The sequence below is a fragment of the Lepeophtheirus salmonis genome, chromosome 3, assembly GCF_016086655.4.
Source record: "Lepeophtheirus salmonis chromosome 3, UVic_Lsal_1.4, whole genome shotgun sequence".
NCBI lineage: Eukaryota > Metazoa > Arthropoda > Copepoda > Siphonostomatoida > Caligidae > Lepeophtheirus > Lepeophtheirus salmonis.
The window spans coordinates 25,427,724-25,451,552 of NC_052133.2; the positions used below are offsets into that span (position 1 = coordinate 25,427,724).

A 23,829-nucleotide genomic window follows, 5' to 3' on the forward strand; every position below is an offset into this window, starting at 1 on the left:
TCAATCTTTAAAGGACAGGTTTTTTTAAAACCTCAATGGCTATTTAAAAACGACTTCTTTTAACAACATTCTCTATTTGTAAAGGGATTCAGAAATTTTAATTTGAACGTTATTTTGCTGAATTTCAAAAGTTTCATTTAAGTTCCTTTTCAATAGTAATACATAAGAATATAATCCTTATTTATCATTTTGAAGAAAAAAAAAATGTAGGCTAACGAAATTCTTCAGACTCTCAAACGATTAGAAACACTGTACTGACCTCCAAATCGAAACAAATAAGTATCAGAGCTCAGTCATAAATTTTATTTCAAGTGGCTAGAGTAATAGAAATTACTGTTATGTGGAGTGTCAAAACAACGGATAATAAGGAAAACTGTTTATAAAGTAAGACAAGAAATGAAAAATAAATTTAATGGAGAAATAATCAATATTGCTGAAGGGGATCAAACTTCCTTGCAAATACCATAACGAGTATTTTTAATATTCGTTATATATATTTTTGGATAGATAAATACAAATTCATTTCCCAGATAGAATCCAGATTAATGATGACTTATTCTTTTAAAAGAAGCCATATTTATCATTGGAATTAAATCGCTCAATATCAACAATTTAATGAAATATAACACTTCGGGGATGATTTAGAATGATTGATTGGTTTTAGTTGATTTATATTCAACTTGCATTGTCTAGGAGAAAGATAATAGTATCAAACAAAAGTAATCACAATCGATCACTATCAATAATTCTATTGAATGATGCCCTCATTACGTTGTCTAAGAAATCATTAAATACCTTTCTGAACTTCTTATGGTTAGATATGATCAATTTTCTGATCATATCAATATCTTCAAACCCAAAGACATATATCCTGTGTCCATGGTCTTGAATGATTTTTTTTCTTCTTTCTAGAGTGCTTAAAATATGCCCTAGCATCTGAAATGTAGGGCAAAAATTGAATTTGATTTTAACGCCACACCCACCCCACTTATATATTTGATTATAACTTAGTGTGTCACAATTATGATTACATGTGAACACAGCATTTTAAGAACAACTGTGGTGTTGTATCGGTCTTTATCTATCTTGTCCAGTCCCACTTGGCGGTCATTAAAGAAGGTACAATCGATCCCTCGTGACGCCATTGAAGATGTTTTTTCCATTTTTGAATATTTCAGTTAAATAATATATTAATTTATATAATTAATTAAAAATATAATAATTTCGTATTACATTGCATTATAATGAAAAAAAATGATATTTTTTGCAAATTTCTGAAATGCTCTTAATACATTTCACATATATCTTAATCGGCTTCATAAACCAAGGATATTTTTAGGTAAACTTCCAAGGCCCGGTCCCAAAACTTGTGATATGACTGGGTTTGAAAGAATAATTAAGAATAGACACCATACTAGTAATAACCAGCCCTATATTTTTGGAAAGAACATTCGAAATTAACAAAACCCCTTCCCCTGTGGTGCCAAGGCTAGGATTATTATTATTTGTTTTGTTTTTTTGGAGGGAGGGAGTAGTGTTGACATTTATACCTCTGCAATGAAGTTGAACAGAATTCGGATTTTTGCCTCTGTTTGTCACTAGGATTTCGACAAAGTTACAAATTGATTTGATCTAGCTTGGTACGAGGAATATATATAGTCACAGTAAGATGCCATTAAACTTTGAGAGGTCAAAGTAGCACAAAACGTTAATAATACATAACCGACAGGTTGAGGTAGACACGCTCGTTACTACACTGTCATTGCTAGTGATGAAAGTCGGCTGTATTTTGGCATGATAAAGAAATTCCAGTCAAATTTAAGTTCCAACCAAAAATTGTATGAATAATTTTAAATGAAGGATTTACAGTACTTGGGGTGAGGATAATGCAGTAATAATTGAATATTTCGTAGATGATCGACACATCAATTTATGACTAATTTAATACAAATGACTAAAATAATACTTATTATGTGGCGCATTTTAAGAGAAAAAATTGTAACTTGTACAATTTGTTTAAACAAGTAGCAACTGGTCCATAACATACATAAATACAAGTAAAGAGATAATTTAGGATTCGTTTAGAGAAGGAGTGAAGCATGAATACGAAAATGGAATACTATTACTAGTATTGTAAACAACGATTATCAATGAATATTATCTAGTTAGTTAGCTTGGATGAATAAGAGAAATGATTCTCCATTTGATGATTCTTCAATATTGTTGTATTGTATGTATATAACATAGTACAATGAATATTTGTTGTCATTAGATTCATTTGTGTCATTTATTGAATAATATACATATAGGTACATACATACATTTAGCTATAAATTACAATCATAATTAGGGAAAAAGGATAAGAAAGAGAGCAATAAATCAATCCTAAGGTGACCATAATAGATCATAACCCCATACTTATAACGGAATTAGATAGCTACTAAGCTTTCCCAATTCTCGGGAAATTGTCTTTACAGTTAGGGCATTTCATTATGTGAACATGAGATACACTTTGAGTATTAAATGAGTTGATACAATTTGACTGAATTGTGTTAAACGTGTTTTTTTGCAAAAAATCTTGCATTTTTTTGTTTTTTTCAAGTCTTTAAATAGTAACATTCATTCAACTTAAGAGCCTTCTAGCTTCCTGAATCATACACCAATACAGTATAAAGAGAAAAAAAGAGAGTATAATATAATGTGTAACGAGCACTGTATAAAATTAATGACATCTTCTAGCCCTTTTAGTTTTACACATATTAAACAAAAGAAACAAAAGGAGGAAGTAGTTTATATCAATTTCAAAAAATGAATGTGGCTTTAGATTAGTGATGGGATAATCCAAAAAAAAAAATTCCTCTACCGATTCAGTTGCGACTCTAGTAAAAATATCCGATGCCGTTTCTGATCCTTTAATATTTTAAATCATAGTTAAAAAATAATATTTTACTATCAGGATTTAAAACCGTACTTTTTCACAAAAAAATTAAACTTCTTGGAGAAAAATTTCAAAAATCCAAATCTGTTCACTAAAAAAAAACCTTTTTTGAAATTTTTTTTTGAGTATTAAATAGATTGTAAAAAAAATCCAAAATCCCCAGATGTTTAAACAAATTTCAAAAATTCAAATTAAAATATTTAATTTTTCAAAAGAAAAATTTCAAAAACACATAGTTTAATTTTCTAGTAATAATCAAAAATTCTTTCATTTAGGCGTTATTTTTTTTTTCATAAGTAAGGAAAGTAATAAATAGTTAAATACCAGTAACAAATAAGAATCAGAATCCCAAAGTTTCCAACATTATTTTAGATGAGGTTTAGCAACAAGCTAAAATATTCATATTTAAAAAAAAAAAAACATCAACTGTAAAACTATTATTATTTTTCTATTCTGAAGGAGAAAATATCTAAGTATTGAGTGAGTAATTATAAGGATTTGTTGGAGCAATATTATGAAAGCAAAATTTGTAAATTCGTCGACCCCAAATAACTCCGGGAAATGAGGAAACAAAAAAGAATACTAACTTCTAATAAACGTAAGATCCTAAAATGATACATTTATAAATATAGTTTAGCCTGTCGTTGACCTACATAGAAAACAATACAAAACAATGACTCCTATTAAAAGTTTTCTTTGAAACATTATTTATTTTACATAAATTTCTGACTGATTTTATAAAATTTAGTTAATATATGTATTTTTCCTCAAATAAAAGTCATAAAAAGTTCACCCAGGCCAAGGTTAGAATAATATGATTTTTTTTTGTTTATTTAACTAAATAATATGCATATTTCCTAATTTTGGTATTAATCAGTTAATTTGTTTGGCTGTACAGAACAGACATATACATAGGTGAAAAGCAACAATTCATGAAATTACAATTATGGAAAAGTATATGTACAGAATTATAATAAAAATATTACTCATAGCAATTTGGTTTAAGTAAATTTGTTATTTTGATCAAAAAGCTGTAATGTGTACTAAATATACGATATCAAAACTAAAACACATTTTTTCTAAAAATGTGTAAAATTTCAAAACTTTAGGACCGTTGAGCTACATCAAAATGTTTTTTTTAAATGGTTCAAAACCAGCCCGTTAGTTTACTTATAATGATAAAGAGATTTTCAAAGTTAATAATATTCATTGAATGCCTACCTTATATCATTACTTCGGGATAGCTAAATTGTATTCCTTCTTGTGGAGTACCGACCAAGAAAATCAGAGATAGTACAAACAAAACCCTATGACCACTTTCCCTTAAATCTGTTTTGTCGTTATGCATTAATTTTTAGTTGAGAAATCCATGCTTTATGTAATAAATAATTTTAACAGTCCCTGAATCACAGTTTTGATAGGGGGTTGGGGCTGGTTGTAGTGACTCTGGATGGACTCACCATAAAGACTACTCGCCGAAATATTGTGCTTCCCCCCGATGATTACGGAATTGTATTATAGTGCTACTTGTATAATGACAAGAAAAAGTACTATTACATATCATTTCTAATATGCATTTTTTCACATTGAACAACACTTTTCAAAAAAAGTGAAGATTTTATGTTACAAAAAATGTATGCGCTATACGCGGAACTTTAATTTTTATTATTATCATTTTTAGGAGAAAACTACATTTTGAAAGATTGTCTATTTATCTAAAATAGTTATTTAGAATAACCCAAAATAAAACTCCAGATTTCATGAAAAAAAAAACTCATATTCGATAATCATATGTCACTAAACCATTTCCAATTCAAAATGGGAATTGTATAATAGAAGTAAAAAAAACACAATAGAGCCTGCATAAGCCAGATTTCAAAGGATCAACATAATTTGTTCACTCTAAAAGAAATCTGCCTAATCTTATCTCCATATTAAATCATTTGGTGCTTTTTATAAATGTCGTTTGAAAAGTATGTGCAAAGTCCGAGAGATGGCAATACTAGCGCGTATCGAGGTTATGTTTAGTTAGTAGAGTCTCTTGGAGGAACAGACACCAACTTTTAGCCAGATCGATCTATCGATCTTTCTGTTTGGTATTCAAACTACCCCCACATGTACACTGTATACAAAAATCCTTATTAACGCTTGACACCTTAACCGAGTTGTACTATAATTCTTAGAAAATTATACATTAATTACAACTGTTATTGTCATAACTGAAATATCATATGAAATAGGGAGTACGTGGAAGATTGGTTTTTTTTCCCAGTAAATTGTACAACATTTATAGTCATTCGTCTACCAATCTGTCCCATCTACAGATGCATCTGGCCTATATAAGGATCGTTTGATATTTGACACATCTGTACTGCCCTAAGCTGGCAAAGCACAGCATCTTCAAAATTTTCATTTTTGAAATTTTAACTTCTTTGGAATTCAGCATAGTGTCTGTATGTTGTGTTAAAATATTTTCATTTATTCCCATCCCAAATGCGATATTTTGTTAATATCAAAACACAACATCTATGGCCTGACATTAGCTGAAAGCAATCAAAATATAGCATCTTCAGGTATATTTTAACTTTATTTGGAAAAATAATAAGCTTAGCACAAAAAAAAAGAAGAAGATAGAATACATGCATGTCATCAGGAAACAATAAGTAAATACCCAAATTTATGATTAGGGATCTCAGGCTATGAACATGTAAAATAATGTGAATTTGCACACTATTATATACTATTTAAATGCTGTGTAGATGGGCGACAATAAAAAAATCCTTCTAGTTTCCCAAATTGTACTATAGACACCGGGGATTTGTGTGGGATAACTATGAGATCTCGAAAAATTACTAAAAATTATACTAGGATAGAAAACTCTAGCAAATTCAGACATAAACATTTTAAGGAAACATTTAAGAGAACAAAAAACATTGACAAGCTCTGGAGGATTTTAGTTTTAATGAAGACCAAATTAGTGTTGAATCTATAAGGGCTTTCTCAACAACAGGGTTCTATCACACGAAATTGATATCCAATCTATCTGAAAAATTGTCTCAGCAGTCCATATTATTCATTTTAAATTAGTTTTATACTCAATTTTCTTTCATTATAATACTCTTTTCATATCTGATAAGCGTATTGCATCAAATTAATAACCCATTTTCATAATATCCAGTTATTTTTTGTTGGAATTATAGTTCCAATGGAAGTGATCCTCCAAAGTGCTAATTGTCGGAATATCTCAAAAAAGTTAAGACACCTCTCTTCCTACACTAATAAAATACTCTTCGCGTCGCTTAGCGAAATTATTTTTCTTACCATTAAAAGATTGCAATAATTGAATTTCATATATATTAATTTTATACTGCATTTTTAAAACAATGGATAACAAAGATTGACAATAATGCATACTTCAAAGGGAGACAACCCATTAAATATAAACAAACAAAAGAAAGAGCACATCGTTCTTCCATTTTTAATTTTTAAAATTAGTTTTTTCATTACAAACCACTCAAATATACTAATGGGCAATGGGAATCTTATTACTAGTGAAGGGAAAATGAGCGTATTCGACGTGTAAAAATTAACTCCTCTTAATTCTCAAGTGGAATCAATCAAAAAAAAAAAAAAAAATGACACGTTTTTAATATATGCTAAAAACCAATCATTTATATATATTCATAAATTTGCTTAAACAATCAAATATAACCAAAGAATAAAATAATTATCTATTAAATGGTTTTTAAACTATATCGATATCTTCAAAAACCTTCAAAATACAGAGATTTAAAAATAGGGTAGGTGGCATCAAGGCCAAAACTTTAGAAGCCTCTAAATCCTGAACCGAAGGACAAAAAAGGCTGAGATTTTGGATTTTTGAGTTTTAACTAATACTAAAATATGTGCCAAATTTGATAAATATCGAAAATGATGCAGTTTTTGAGTCATTAATTTGTATAAGATATTTTCCTCGTAAACGTCATAAATTCAGATTAAAAAAATAAAACGGAAGCGGATAAATATTTTGTGTTTTCCTATGAAAACGTTTTTGTGTGGACGGAACTTGAAGTCTCTTTCTAGATCAAAATTATTTAATAGAAAAGAAGAAATATGGTATGTTAACATAAAAACAATCTTGAACCAAAATGAAGAAAAGGAGAAACTTCTAATATATTATTTTACCTAATTTATCCATACATCCCAATATTTCATAGACAAATTTGAGTCAATTTTAGTTTTTGTATTCAAATTCAATGGATAAGTTAAGAATTTTAGGTATAGGTTGTTTAAATTAAGAGACATAATATGTTGTCACCGCCATGGACCCTTATAAATATTTGTGAATCCAATTAAACTACTTTAAGTGTTATTTGCGGTACACCCAAATAGTTAACAAGAAACATTTGTTAATAGAAATGAATGATAATTATTCATATAAGAATACAAATGTAATCCAGCCTCAATTTTGAGACAAATCCTTCTAGCCTGCAATTGAGTTGACGAGCCACAAATGAAGTAGCCATGAGTAGACCAACTAATGTATTGAAACAATAAAAGACTAAGGAACAACAACATCTTCTACCATGGTGACTACTAATTATCTTTTGTTGTGATGGGTATTACTTCCAGTCTAGTACGTTACTTTCTTCTCGAGTTTGAAAAAAAAAACAAAAAAACTCATTGGAGTGATACATTATTTGTTAATGAAGAAAGTGTTTGTTTTGTTAGAGTTTAACAACACAAATGAATCGGATCAGTTGTTTGATTGTTGCACATTTTGTAAGTATTGGGTAATGAGATTTGTGTTTTGTGAGGGAGGAGAAGACTAATGAGTAATGAATGAGGAAAGAATTACAAACTTTTTGTTGTTGTCGTAGTTGTAAAGCCCTATTTTTCTATTCTTTAATGGCTCAAGTTAATGTTTTGAATTATAATTTTATTAACTTGAAACGGATGAGGAGGATATTATGTACTATGAGGATGTAATGTTTGTATGTAAATAAATACACGAAATAACAAAGTGACAGACTCCTACTATATATATATAAGTTACTAGCTACTTATTAAGACAACTACTCATTATTATTCATTCGTTCCTAATTAATGAACTCACTGAGTAGCTAAATCTCAGGTTTAATTCATTAAAAAGATCATCAAAAAAAAACACTCAGCATTAAGCAGTTAATTTGGGATTCCACAAAGACTCCATCAAACATAGGTTAATAGATTGAGACTCGGACTATCGGTCCTTAGGATAGTCGACACTTAATTTATTCTCAAAAATGTCATCAGTTTATGATGCCATATAAGATATATGTATTAAAAGCATTACACATATCTTGCAAAAAAATAACCATTTTTTCATTATATTGCAATATAATAAGAACATATTTTATTTGTATATAGTTATATAATATACAGCGTTTTCACTGACATCCTAATTAAAGGCAACGCCATTTTTGGGGCTCATAATTGATATTTTTAATCCATAAAATGAACAAATTTTCAAGAAAATCTTGATCAAACTTTATGAAATGGCTTTAAGAATAAAAAAAGTATCAATACTTGCAATAAAATAGTACTTGATGACTAGGATAAACACTGAGATTTGAATTAAATCAAAGAAATATGTAATGTCTTAAGAGATTTTTTTATAGACCTTTGTATCTCAATATCGTGCAATCATTTGAGCAACATTAATTTCAGCTAGTGTCGTCTTAGCAACATTAATTTGAGCAAGGTTGTATTTTTTTGGGTGCACTTCTTTTCAGATTAATTCATTTCAGCAACATTTTCATATAGTGAACCAAGAGTAACTATAGGTACTTTGTTAGTTTATTTTGTCCTGTAAGAATATTGAATATTTATTCATTAAATTGAACTAACAAAGTGATACATGGGCATCCAATACTCCCTTGCAGCTTTTAACAAAAAAGAACAAAATCCATTTAGTTTTGTAAAATCATCCCTCCACAGAAGCTTGCGGAGTCGAGACGAAATCCGAGAAGAACTTCAGTTGCTCCACCTAGATTTATTCCATTAGATTTTAAACAGCGCTCTTGTGAGTGATGAAATTTAATAATGCCGTCATTTATCTTGTATCGTTTACCATATGAAAATGTGGCTGAAATGAACGACACTGAAAAAAAGCTCACCAAAATAAGTAATTGCTCAAGTGAATGTTGCTAAAATGAACGGACACGGTGATTTATGCAACACATTTAACTTCATGTGACGTTAAAGGTTCCGATGTTCACAATTTTGAAACACATATGATGTCATCAACAATTCATCTATAGAATCGCTTTTCATCGAATTTTAGATGAGATGAATCCAGACCGAATTTTTCGCTCGGGCCGATCTATACCAAAATTATTTCTAAAAATAATAACTGTCTCAGACCGATTTAGGACTTTCAGACCAAACCCAAACACTAGCTTTTATCAATGAGTCTTACTTTTTTCGTACTTCCTTCTATTGATTAGTTTTAACTATGTAGGTCGTGAAAGGAGACGTTAGACATTAAAGAAAGACTTTTCCAATGGCAGTCCTTTAAAAAAAAGTAAAAGAAAAACCAGGCTATACATAATATTATTTTCATAATGGAGGTTGAAATAATATGTAGTATATATTCTATAAATAGCCAGCTGAGTATTTTCTGCTGATTGTATCAATAAAGCTATGCAATGCACTTATTTGACTGTTCTAGGGAAGGGGAGATAAAGAGAGATGACAAAATTAGATCGATATTACATTTATTTACATAATATGTCAAGAAGTCTCTAGGGAGTAGGTTGAGGTGGGATGAGATGAAGTTATTTGATGTATTAAGAAGAACTTAATTCAAATTAAGCTTTTACCATTTTTAATACAATTATTACGTAATTCCCAGGACTCCATAAAATAAAGAGTATGTTGCATATAATGTATGACTCTAAAGAAGCTGGCAGTCCTACATACATGCATGCATGCTCATACTGTATGCATATAAGAGTGGCCTGCTATTACAATATGTAAATAGAAATAAAATTATTTTCTCAGCCGTCCTCACTCTCCCTTCTTCTATCGCTAATTAATTGAAATGAGTAAGTAAAATAAATCGCGTGATAATAAGGAACTAATTAAAGGTTTTTTGGCAGAGAGTCAAGAGTTACGTGGATGTATATATACACGAAGCATCACAGAACAGAAGAGACACATTTTTAAAATGAGGTAAAATGTATGCTGTAGATTTTTATATTTGAAAATCCGTCTCTAATAAAAAATAAGTAGTGCATAATTTGAGACTTGACCGAGGAGGGGGAGGGGGGTATACTGACACATGCATGCATACACTACTATATTAATAGTAATAGGTAAACTTCAAAACTACGTATTTTGTATTGATTTAATAGACATCAATAGATTAACCCTGCGGTATGGTGGAGTAGGATTAGGTACTAAATCTACTGGCTGTATGACTTGCAAGAAGAGTAATCAAATGAATAATGATGCACGCAAAGAATGTTTGGGGTAACTCCTTCTTATTTCTTCATGATCTTCAAGGACAGAAGAATCATTTAAAGGGGGAGTTCATATTATAATGAATTCATCCATCTTCTTTGAAAGTTGATAGAAAATGTACTCGACTAATTAATCATATTGAAGGAGATGTTCATTTTCGACATAAATTAAAGGGAACTACATACATAAATATGTTCATTTACATAAATTCATTTGACTTGAGTTCAATAGTAATTGTGTAGTATTACATAAGACTGCATAATGACCTTGGATGTAAATTCAGGGTCAACCATATTTACATAACGCTAATGAGTTATTAAATTTTGAAGGAGCTTTCTTTAAAAGAGCTTGAATCTATTGAGGGATATGTACATACTTACATTGAATAAGAATAATATATAATGTACATATATATATATATATATATTATGGGTAGAGTTAAAAAAAAGGATAAATTAAATTTTTCTTACCTGGGTGGTTATAAGAATGTGACAGCCAATAGCATGTACGCAGAGGTGTAAGAGTATTCTAACGATGATTAAACGAGTTTGCGTTGGTAGAGGTGCGTATAAGTTGACTAAAATTTCATACAACACGGAATGAATGATTCCAAGAAGGACGTTGACATAGAGAGGGAGTGGTATAATACCGTAGAGGAGAAGGAGGACCTCTAGATAGAGAGCAAAGGACCCTACTTGACTTAAGTCCGTTCCCAGATAAGGGACTGAACAAAGAGACAATCCTATCAATAAGGCCCCCAGTAGTGACGAGATCTTAAAGTGATGCTTTAAATAGCAGCCAGTCGATGAGGAGGAAGAAAAAAATAACCAAGTAAATATAGACATCAAAGCAATGATCCCGCAAGGAACTGCAAAAACTAAATAGTGTGGGGTTTGACAAATGGAGTAGTAGATTGCTAGAGCTGTGGAGGAAATGAGGACATAAATGAGTCCTAGTTGGAAAAGGCGAGTCGTTCGAGTCAGTGTTGAGCGCCTGAATGTGTCTTCAAGGATATCGGAGTCAAAGGACGGATTCCACCAGGTTTTAGAGGACCTTTCGAAAAGGAGAGGACAGCAGCTTCCTCGACGTGATCGTCCTGGACCCTCATCATCTTTTCTTCGCTTTTGGCGCCTTCTTATTTCGTCATAGTGAGCCGCCTCTTCATCATCGTCCTCTCGTGTCATCATGGATCCGCTGGATGGACGGTATGTAAGCTCGACAGGAGGATATTCCTCTTCCTTTTCTCCATTGCCATCAGATGACTTCCCCATTCTTAACTCTCTCCCCCTCAGAGTTAGTTAACCCTACTCGATTCGATATATCGGAGTCCTCCTTTTCTTTCTAAGGAACTCTTCTTCTTATCTTCGAGCAAGAAGTCGCGCCTCTTCCTTTTCTCTCTCTCTCAATCCAAAATACAAATACAACAATCAAGTGGTCGTCCTCCCTCGCTTCCTCCAGGAGCTCTCATCCCTCATTTCTTCACAACAAATATGAAAAATACAAATTACAAATTTAACACTCAAAAACCTGGGAAATACAAAATAATGAAAAGGTTAAAGGTTAAGGATATCATTAATACTATACACTTCTCCTTAATTAATAAATATAACAATAATTATTACATACATAGCTTTAGAAGAAACATTTTCAAGGAGTGAAAAGAAAAAAAAGCCACACTCCGACTCAAAAGATTACAGCAGCATATGAAAAAAACAACAACAAATGGTTTATTTTGACACACACTCACACTCAACTTATGAAGGACACTCTGAGTTTTTTTTTTTTTTTGTTTTTTTGTCAATTTCTGTACGAGATTTCTTTTACTCTCTCTCTCTCTCTCTCCTTTCGCCCTTCCCTTACTTACTACTCCTTCCTTTTCTTCTTTTTTTCCTCTCTCTCTCTCCTTCTATGTATCTCTCTCCCTTACTCACTACCTTCTCTCTTTTTAGGCGTTTTGCAAGTGAGGAGAGAGAAAGAAAGAGAGAAAGCCTGCCTTTGCAGCTTCGATGATAATTAAAAAGGAAACAACAACTCGGCCTTATCTTAGAGAAACGGCCTTAAAAAACAAGCTCCTTTTACTATTATTATGTATTGACTTACATGCACAATCAGGAGGAAATGTCCACGGACACACAAGTCCACTACACTACTACCCTGGTGGGAGGGAGTTGCATTTATTTATTGCATAAAAGAAACTGCAATAATTTCTAGTGCTCCTATGTGTTAGTATTAACTAATTTTCTGTCTTTATTTTGTATAATAATATAAAAATAGGACTTTCTATTGTTGACTCGTTAACGATAGGAATCGTGATTCAGGGACATATTTCGCATGAATGAAGGCTCTTTTACCCCAATGGAAAGGGATTAAATCTATATATTTATAGATATACCATGATGATAATTTGAGACAAGGTATATCAGTCATCATTTTTTCTACTACACAAGGGAGAATTGACGTAATGATGATACATTTATTTTATCTACATCACTACGTTGAGCGTTCAATGGCAGGGGATATATCTAGTCCTTTTGATATATTTGTAAGATTTATACTCATTACGTCATAAATTTAGGCCTGCTTTTCAATATTTTTTTCATGAAAATAGTATATAACTTATCTTTAAGTATCTTGGATATTTCATAAATAAAATGTACGAAATGCATTTACAAAACTCGTTATTTCAATTAAAATATTATTATCAACGTTGAGAAGAGGCAAAAAGTAGACGAGCTGGAGCCAGGAGGGAGACGACAACGTCAAAGAAGATGGAATATAGAAAAGAAAGTAAGAATCTTAGAGGAGTAACTATTACTACTACTAACTAGTAAATAAGTGCAGGTCTTAGGAAATGCTTTTTTTTTTGCTTGCATACTTGCTTGATTTCAAAGTGTTTTGGATGGTCTGGACACTTTGGGACATTTTTGTATGTTGTAGTAGGTTAGGCCATCAAAATGATGGCCTAACCTACAGAATCATCATATTGTTCATTTGAATGATGTTTTTGTATTTTAAACAACTCCAGCATTACTAACTATGTATGTAGTAGAGAAATAACTCTGCTGAATTAAAAGGAAACCCGTTTTTAAAAGAGAAAAAACGCCTTCAAAAGTTAGTGTTTATATAGTAAAACAACATTTACTACTAACTCTATGTAGTAAGAAGTAAATAGACAATTTATGTACACAAGTGGTAGAAGAAAGAATGAAAATAAATACAACAATTAATATTAAGTATAATATCTATGTGAATCCCGCCTCCTACTCCAGGGCGGATAAACTTTGTGGCGATTGATGAATAATATATATTTTTTTTTTCATGAAACCTTACAAAAAACAAACAAAATACAGACTGACACGTCTATAACTGTCAAGTATAGATTTAGAGATGTGAAAAAGCTACAAATGCCGGCGAGCGTAAATATACAGAAAAATTGTATAAGTTGGTAACTCGAAAATAAGATTACTCTTATTAATTATTAGATGTATAACCTTGTTACCTTTATTGTATCCCGCAACCTTTCATCCGAAGATAAACCGGCGGAAAGGATCATAATCAATTGGCGCCAATTCTTCTCAACAATTCAATAATTGTTGTTAAGTGTTGAGAGCTAAGCAAGAGTTAATTCAACCAATCAACACTAGTTAGGAGAAAAGAAGCAGACACATTGACAGCTGACAACAAAACAGACTATATTTTTGTATTAGTAAGGTAACATGGTGATGTTGAATATGTTGAAACATCGGTGATTGTAAAATCACGCCTAAGATAATGTCATACAAAGTATTGTAACTTTAAGAGACGACATATCTACTGATCACTATAAAGTATAACAGTGATCTTTACTTGCTAATACGTTTACATTTTCAAAATAGGAAGGAGTAAAGAATATCTAACAAGTTAAATACATACTTTTTTTTATATAAATTCACGCTTTCCAGGATTTCCTACCAAGGAGCTCTATAAAGATATCTGTAAGCAGATAATATGTTGTCCCTCAAAGACACCAATATTTTTTCAGACGTAATTTTATCGCTCACCGGGATTCCCACCTTTTTAACGTTTATAAGTGTAGTACATAGATAAATCGATATTTGCTTAAAAATACTTAGTCCACTATTCCGTCCTTACCTCGCTCGCTCTCTCTTTCTCCTGAGATAAATAACAATCATATGTTGTTGTGTAGTAGTAAGGAATCAAATCAGAGAGTTTGCACCAAATTTGTATTTAATTTTGTCAAATAAATACCACATTAATAGAAAAATAACAACAACCATCGAGGATGGGCGTGTGAACTCCCCAGCACACACGTCATAGACGACACAAGTACCACCTCCTCCACCACCACCACGAATACTACTACTACTACTGTCTACTACTCAAGTCATAAACTACATACATATTTTTATTATTATTATTGATATACACACACAGGCAACGCGTGACCCACTGCACAGCTATGTTCATTTCCAACTAACAAATATAATATCTCCAATATATAAAAAGATGAACAGCACATACATACTATATTGAAGATTTAATTTTTTCATTATTTTGGCTATACTTTGATGGGAGAAGTTGTTCCTTTAGGCGTGCGTTTTTTTCTGTTTCTTGTTCTTTTTATAAATAAGTTTCTTTCCCTTTTTTTGTATGATCATTGCACTCCTTCGCGAAAATCTCGTTTAAAAGGGCTTCAATATTACAAAATATGTAATACTATTCTTATAATGTTTGATTGTGTGTTTATGTACAGAACGATTTGATTTACAATATTATATGTTTTATAGAAATATGTTTGCATATATGTAAAATAAGTAACCTGGTCTCTCTGATCCCGTATTTGCTACAAAGAGACATAAGTTGTTTATTCATATTTTCGGTAACATTACTACTATTGAATTTGTACAAATATTAAAAGGCAACTTAATATTAAGGCAAAATTAGATCAAAATATCATCAGATTGGAGGCAAATATTATGTTCATATTCTACAATTATGATTTCAGTATTATATTTATGTATAATAGGCCGGGGGAATGGAAGTTTTGGGCATGCTATCTAGTTATTCCTTGCTAGCAACCGGTTTATAATATAAATAGACTTGATGTAATGATGTAACAGCGAGAGCGACAACAACTATAATAAATTATAATCCAACTCAAGCACATCGTCATTTTGTTAGTGAGAGATACACCTATGACGTCATTTGATTGTTATACTTTAATTTTAATCAAATATCACATAGGGGGGTATCCAATATGTAGGTTTAGATACGACGGCTTCTACTCTTTGTATGCGTCATATTTGATGGCGATTGGCCAGTCATGGAATTTGCATCCCATCTTTTTTTACATTTTATGTCCTTACATTATTAGCATTGGATGGATACTTTAGTTCATATGTTACTACTATTTGTCACGTCGAAACCTTTCTTGTATCCCACAATTAAAAAGAAAAAAGGCCCAAAATCAATAGGTAGTTTTTCTTATTCTTGGAAAAACTATACTATTATTATTATTTAATGACTCTTGGGATTATTCACAGTTTAACAAGAGCTAATTCGAAAATACCCAATCAGCCTTCAGAACACTAATAGGGGGTAAAAGAAACATGAACGTCGACAACTGAAAAACATTAATTTTTGTGTTTGTAAGATAACACCGTTATTTATAAAGTTACAGATGAACATTGATATCTCAATCAGTCATATATCGAACTCAGTGTCGTATACCCTAAACTAGAAAATAAAAATATAAACATTTTTTTTTTAACTGCAGAACTTTGATCACATTCCAGTGCTTAACAATCGTGTATTACCTCCATCAATTATGTTTTCACCTATTCTTTTTTTTTTTTTTACACTTATTACTAGAAAAGTTACAGATCAATTTTGGAGAAGGTTATATATGTTAACAGTACAGCCCAATTGATTTCTGACAGGTCAAAGGTAAATGTCGCAAAAAACGTTATTTTTTAAAGCAGGATTACAGATACAGATACAATTCGATTTGGATGAAACTTTGTATCAAGGTTATATGTGCAAGGGCTTCTTTTTTTTTTTTTTTGGGGGGCTTCTTAGTTTTTGGATTTTTTTAAAAATTCATAGCCCTTCACAAATATTTCAAAAAGTAAATTTTTTATAAAGTTTTTCAAAAAAATAGTAAATATTATATTTTTTGGGAAAAAATTTCAAAAATCCAAAGCTATTCACAAAAAGTTTCAAAATCCACAGTTGGTAAAAAAATATTATTTTTATTATTATTAGCCAACCCCTTGCCAGATATGTTAATATTAAGAGGTCAATACATTTTGAATAAATTAAAATTTTAAGAGGTCAAAGTTACGTAAAACGAATTAAGATACATAACTCTAATTAGATTCATTTGTGGTTAATTTTTAGGCATAAAAAGGGGAGATTTTTTTTTGGCTAAATCTTGTCTAATACAAAAAGTAACTGTAAAATTTTTCTAAAAAGTTTCTTTCCAAATTTATTTTTCCCTAAAATAAATTTTTACTAGTCAAATTAGGCATTCATACATCAAATGCATTATATCCCAGTTTATCATCAACGCCCAAACCCCTCGTTCCGTTTTAAAAAAAAATTATAAGGGTATTCGTATCGACTCATAACAAAAATAATTAATTAGTAATTGATCAATAACCTCATTCTGGTGGATAATATATTTTTAATGGAGGTTATATTATGAAATAATAAAATGTAGGAGTTTCCGTGGAAGTAAAATCCCGTGAAATCTTGGATCCCGAGAGATAACCCCTATTCTATATCTATGTACATTAAGTTAGAATCTAATTTTATATCTATTAAAAAACTAGCTAGTTAGATATTAGATATTGATTGCATGAGTAAATGATGAGATTAATATTTTTAGAGTTCTGTGAGTTGATATCAATAGTAAACAATCCTATGATAAAAACATTAGATATTATGTCATGTACGCACATACTTATTGTTGCACATTTTACTTGAATGATATCTCTAAGGCTCTCGACTCGACTTGTAACAATGGTATGAAACTTGACTTGAAACTGGAGAATTTCCCTGAAAAATCAGAGCATATAGACTTTAATTGGCTTGTAATTAAGGACTGGGAAGGTAACACATCTGATATGTACAATGTACAAATACTTATTTATATATCGTATATGTTGTATACTAGTTGCGATTTTTACGAGTTATAACTTGAATAAACAGATTATACAAGGTGTAACCAAAAAGGAGATGAAGAATTTACTGAAAAGAAAATATATCGAGTGACAAAATTTTATTTGAGAGTGTTGTTATAACATGTTTTCATGTAAACTATGATATATATATATATATTTGCTTATTGTAATATTGAAAAGATTTTAAAGTTTATATGTATACTAGGTGTGGTAGCCGGCATTACCTGGAGTTATTAAGCGTCGACGAACATACAAATTTCGCTTTAATAACAGTGAAGATGACACCTTAACAGATCCTTGTTGTTACTTCCACACTCAAAAATAGTTAATCATTCAATACTTGAGACATTCTCTCCTGAAGAATAAAATAGTAGACATTAATTAAGCATGCTGTATTAATGTTATATTTTGTTATTTCTTTCTACCCTAGCTATTTTAGAAAAAGATACCAAAACTTTAGAATTAAGAATCTGGTCACACTGAATTTTACTACCTCTACGACATGTGTTCGACATATATTATTGCTTCTGTGTTCCTTCCCTATACTCCTCCTCTTCCTGCTCATAGCCGTAACTTCAATTAAGTAAAAGGTATGGCGGGAGGGACTATTGACAAATGTATAGCTACGCTTTAAATAAAATATGCCATTAATATAGTAGACTTAGTTAATATTTATTATTCTATTTCATCGGTGCGTAGCTATACATTTGTAACCCAACAAAGTTGTTATACTCCAAACCAGTTGGAAAGAAGGAACACAAACTAAAACACAATTATTATATACTTGACTAAATATTCATGTGCGATACATTGTAAACTTCGAATTTTAGAATCTAAAATTAACTCCACTTCTATTATGGCCTAAACTTGAATTTTTCTAGACCCTATAGGTGAAAAAAATAGAACATCGCTATTTATTCTATAGCTCCAACTTAATAAAGTTAAAGAACTAGGCTCTTGCTACATATACACTCCAAAGCTATTAAAGTAAGGGTCTTTTTTGTCAGTATTTCATATGATAAAACAATCCAGACACCCTGAATCTTTACGTTTATTAAGGAGCATTTTAACATTCTACGTATCTTGATATCTAAGCCACGCATGATTTAAATTGAATGAACCTTACAAGAATCTAGCCAACAACTTATCTGATGATACTCCTCTGACCTTAATTGATTCTTTACTAAAACCGCTTTTGTTTTTGCAAGGGCGCTATAGGAAGACGTGGGATGTGATGCTAAGTAATTCATTATCACATTCCCTGACACGTTAAAGGTAGATAAACCCTCTCCTGAATAAAACTTATAGAAATGTTGAAATCCCGATGTGTAAGTCCTCTTAGTTGAAGAAAAAATTAGAAAAGAATTATATTAATTGTCTTAGAATGGAAACCTTGATTTAATAAAGGTCCCTCTAAATCAATCATGCTATCGGAATCCCTAATTCTGTGAGGTACAAAGTGTCTAGGTACAAGAGAATTCTCCTCACTGCCCCCAATCTTAGTGACTCCCTCGATATCTCCTGCAAATGTAAGAACCATTTTACTACTCTTAGGGAGTTATCAGAATTGCTGGGGAGAATTTTTTTCGTCTGCTTGTAACTCTCGGAAGCAGTGGATCTGGAGGAAAGAAGTTACTCTTCTTCTTCCAAACTGATGGAGAACGCATCTAAGGCCTCCGTTTGATCGTCTCTGATCTAAGATATGTAATTTATTTCACGTGGAAATCTTTTGACAAGAAGAAATCCACCATGGGTTAGAACAAACGAGGGGTTATTTGGTTGAATACTTCTTCCATAAGAATCTTAATGATTCAACTGATTCTAATTTAAATTTAGAATAAAATTATTAAAGATCTTGAGATTTTTTGTTACTCTCCAGAGTTATCCCTCTTAGGAACTTATAATATTCTCGAAATGAAGAAAGGAGTCTCATCACTCTCAGTAGCTGTCTCAATAGTTCTGGAAAACAACATTTCCGCAACTTCTATATCCATTGCTTGTTTAGCTTCAGAGCATAAAGGAAGATTGCCTCCGACAAAGGAATAAGAAGTTTCTTTAGATAAGAAGTGTGATTTATAACCATATTAAAAAAATATCAAGTATAGATTTTCTTTTAATTAAAATTGTTCAATTATGTAAACATAGTCCTAGCTTCTGTAGGTAGTTGTAAAAAGTTATCAGACAGGAAGTTAGACCCCAAATCTTAAAGTATGTATTTGAACTACATTATCAAAAGTCTCAAAATCAAAAATATTCATAAATGAGGAATAAATCAACGAGATGTACTTATGTATTCACCTCTTGGAGGCCTTAGATGACCTCTTAGAGTTCCAATTCTTAGGCGGAGTGTTGACCCTAAGAAAGGGTTAGGGTTCGAAGACATGTTAGCCGTTGTCCACCGAAAAGGTATCTTTCGATACCCTGAACCCCTCTATTTTGCATGATTCCAAATATTATTCAACATCATCTTGATTGATGAAGGACCACACATAAGATAACTTGGAACCCAGTCTTTTGATTGCTCCTCCAGGATTGATGTTTTAAGAGACTCTTTAAATGCAGACACTAAAATTATCTTACTAGCGTCCTTAAAGTGCTTCTCCATTCTTCTCCGGCATTGCACCGAGTTAAAAACATATCCTTCTACAGAAGTGAAGTGTTCCATGAAGAAAACATGGAAATTCCGCCATTCCTTTAATTCAATCACATGACCATGGCTCCCAAAACATCTTGGTTTACTTCCTTGCTTGCTGCTTCATCCAAAATATCGTCAGAGATTGGGATTGCATTTAACTTTCTAGAAATGTCACTTATCTCTTCATAGGCCCCCATAATGGGTCTAAAAGATAATATGGAATTCTTGTTTATGTTAGTTAGAGTCCATAATTTTGACACTTAGGGCAAGATCCTAATTTGAGGATTTGTCATCGGAATAGCCAGTTGTCAATCGACAGACTCTTTTAATTTGTAAAATTCATCCATAAAAGATTTGAATTTTGAGTGTGTCATTCTGTGGGTGGAAAACGATGATAGAGAGCTGCAAATGTATCATGCATAGAAGGACGATAGATTGCCTTGCATCGTTATTTCTACGAATTTTTCACCCATGTTTATTAATTTTAATTTAACTATTTATATTGATACGTCTTGACTCTTAAAGGATAGAAATAAAAAGAGGAGGAGTAAAGGGAAGGAACACATGTCGTACAGGTAATGAGATTCAGGATTACCAGATTGTTATCGTAAAGTTTTGGTGTCTGTTTCTAAAATAGTTAGGATAGAACGGAATTACAAACGTATATCTATGTTATGATATAAAAAATAATGATAAGAGAGTGAGAAAAAAAATTGAATATGATTTGATGAGCCAGGGAGCTCGATGCGAAACCTCATCTAAAGTAACATCATTCTTTATAGATTGTATATAAAGTACTTCCCGATTTATTTTCTCTTTAATATTGTTATGTATTGCAATTATTTTATTTACTTTTATTTATATACGAAAGGATTAGTTTTAGCAATCAATGTACCCTCATATTTTATTATTATGAATATTTCTTACATCTTAATCCCTGATTAATATATTATTCAGTCTATGATTGAAATATTGTTGATCCGGTCCTTATTTATTCCGTCCAGACAAGTCTTAGGACCGGTCCTTGGAGTTTTTCATATAAAAATCGATGGTTAATTAAGCAAATAAGATATATAAAATATGTATTAACATTATTGCAAAAAAAATATTATATATTTCATTATAATACAATATAATACGAATATATTATATTTTTACTTAATTACATAATTTATTATATATTTTGGAATATGGAATCTATTATTCTATTAAACAGAATAATTAAAAAGAGGAAAAATACACTTTTTGAAGTCACGAGGGATCGATTTTACCTTCTTTAAGGACCAACAAGTGGGACTGGACTGGTCTGCAGTCCTCGGTCCTAAATAATGACCCACACAACACTAGATTGCATCACCGATGTATTATTTACAAGCTCTGACCATGATACGTTGCTTTCCATAATTAAGTAGTCTTTTTGGAACACTAAAAATATGTATTGAACTAAACGACTGCAAGATTTCATTCATTTTAAACACTACTCATTGAATGTAAATTATGCTTTTTTTCGTTTATACTGGTATATGAATCAGGAGTACTGTACAGAGTGCACCTGGTGACATCTTTTCATACGTTAACTATTTTTACTCTCTAGATGGCTCTTAAGTTAAATCAATATTACTTTTAAAATACTTTTTGACGACAAATAAAAATATTTTTTTTTTTTTGAAGAACAGATGTTTCCCTCAATTCAGTCAAATTATATCCACTCAGTGATTACTCAAATTTGTGTCATGTGCACATTATAAAATGCTCTAATTCCCTCAATGGAACATCCCTTTAGATTAAAGGAGTTGATGTTTTTATAAATACCAAAATAGTGCAACTATATTTAATTGATAAAGATATAAATCTAAAAGTACGCTGTGAAAAAGCTAATATGAACTCATGTGATGACAGCATCATCAACCAGTCTTTTTTATCCATAATTGTGATGAGGAGAGTGCAATGATTTTTTTATTCTTTAGATCAGGAGTGGGTGGGTAATCTACAGTCTATGGGTCTTATGTAGACACCAAAAGGTTCCATTAAGCGTTGAAGTTACATCTTCAATTAGTTTTACTCATAAATTAGATAAAAATACATGGCAATTTTAATTGTGTTTCGCAACCTTTCCATCAAAAAGATAAACAAAAAGATCAGAAATTACATATATGATAGTTATTTGTGTTGAAATTCGGTCTAAGATTGATTTTTTTTAATAGTATCTATCTTAAAGACTACGATCTCAGACTGAAGAATGAAATTTAATGGTTTTCAAACTTTGTATTGATTTTTTCTCTCTCAATAAAATTGTCCTTTTTTCATTCTCAATCTAAAAAACTGTCTCTCCTATCCTCATTTATGAGTTGTGCAAATATGATTTATGCAACTCATTAACGTTATTGGTGGTCGATGTTCACAATTTCAAAACACTTATGACGTCCTCAACCATTAATCTACAGAATCATTTAGACCAAATTTTTAAAGAGACCGTTTTTTTGTATGTCTAATCCAGTCCAAATTCTTTATTGAACCCAATCTAGAAATAATTCTTCTTTGAGAGCATAATTATCCAAGTCAACTAAAAATCTTTACGGTCTCAAACACTTTTTAATTAATAATAAGGAATATAGTGAACTATTGGATGTAAAAATGTGATAACAAAATAAATGACTTAAAATTTACTGTCTATAAAATTTGTATCCCTCTATTGCCTAGTTTTAGTATAATATCTTAGCCTAAAATTTATTAAAAATATATTATTACATCGTCATATATTATAGGTAATAAATTAGGAATTAAAAGGAATAAGATATTTTTCTCTAATTATCCTACTTTTCTCGTACCTAAAATCAATCAAAAAAAAAAATATATATATCCCTACAAATCTAATTTATTGGGATTTCAGAGCATATTAATTTGATTTAATTCAAATATTAGTGTTTATCACTAGCATTAAGTAAGTAGTACTCAATGTAAGTAATTTTGTTTCTTTATTCTAAAGTCATTTGATGAAGTTTTAACGAAAGTTCATTGGAAATTTGTTCATTGTACGTACTAAAAATATTAATTATGAGCTCCGAAAATGGTGTTGCCTTTAATTATGATGCAATTTATGATGTTAGTGAAAATGCTATGTTGAGTGCTGATAGTTGTTATTTTTACTACATAAAATGGAAGAATTTGCCATAAATGTTGATTAAACTTTATCAAATGGTTAAAAATAAAAAAACCCTGAAGATTTGCATTGAATACTACTTAATGCCAATCATAAACAACAGTACTAAAGTTAAATCAAAGTAATATGTATTAAAAAACCATAAAAAATTCTAGATTTGAAGATTTTTTTATTGTATTGATTATGGAAAAAAAAAAAGGATAATTAGAGAAAAATATCCTATTTTTTCCATTGTAATACATATTTCATGTTTATCTACACTATGGAAATAAGATTGTATAATGATGTAACAATATACTTCTAATACATATTAGTGTTTGATATAGAATAAAAGTAGGTATTAGAAGGATATACTTTTGATTGACCGTAAGACTTAAGTTCTTTTATTTGTTGGTCCCATTTTGAC

At 30.7% G+C, this 23,829-nt stretch overlaps 1 protein-coding gene across 8 annotated transcripts in view; it reads right to left on the bottom strand.

Moving 5' to 3' along the window:
* The window catches only part of Ac13E (Adenylyl cyclase 13E), a 40,994-nt gene extending 26,019 nt beyond the window's left edge, over positions 1-14,975 (bottom strand). Inside the window, exons 1-4 of one of the 8 annotated variants that reach the window (XM_071887220.1) lie at positions 14,576-14,919; positions 14,357-14,496; positions 13,944-14,084; positions 10,915-11,921 (exon numbers count right to left, since the gene is read on the bottom strand). In XM_071887220.1, coding sequence (XP_071743321.1) covers positions 10,915-11,715 — 801 coding nt within the window. In that variant the 5' untranslated portion in view covers positions 11,716-11,921; positions 13,944-14,084; positions 14,357-14,496; positions 14,576-14,919. Of the gene's footprint in view, positions 1-10,914; positions 11,922-12,070; positions 12,301-13,943; positions 14,085-14,356; positions 14,497-14,575 lie in introns of those variants that run through there. The other 7 variants (XM_040708836.2, XM_071887221.1, XM_040708833.2 and 4 more) reach the window with 7 other exon arrangements.
* Positions 14,976-23,829: the final 8,854 nt, after the last annotated feature.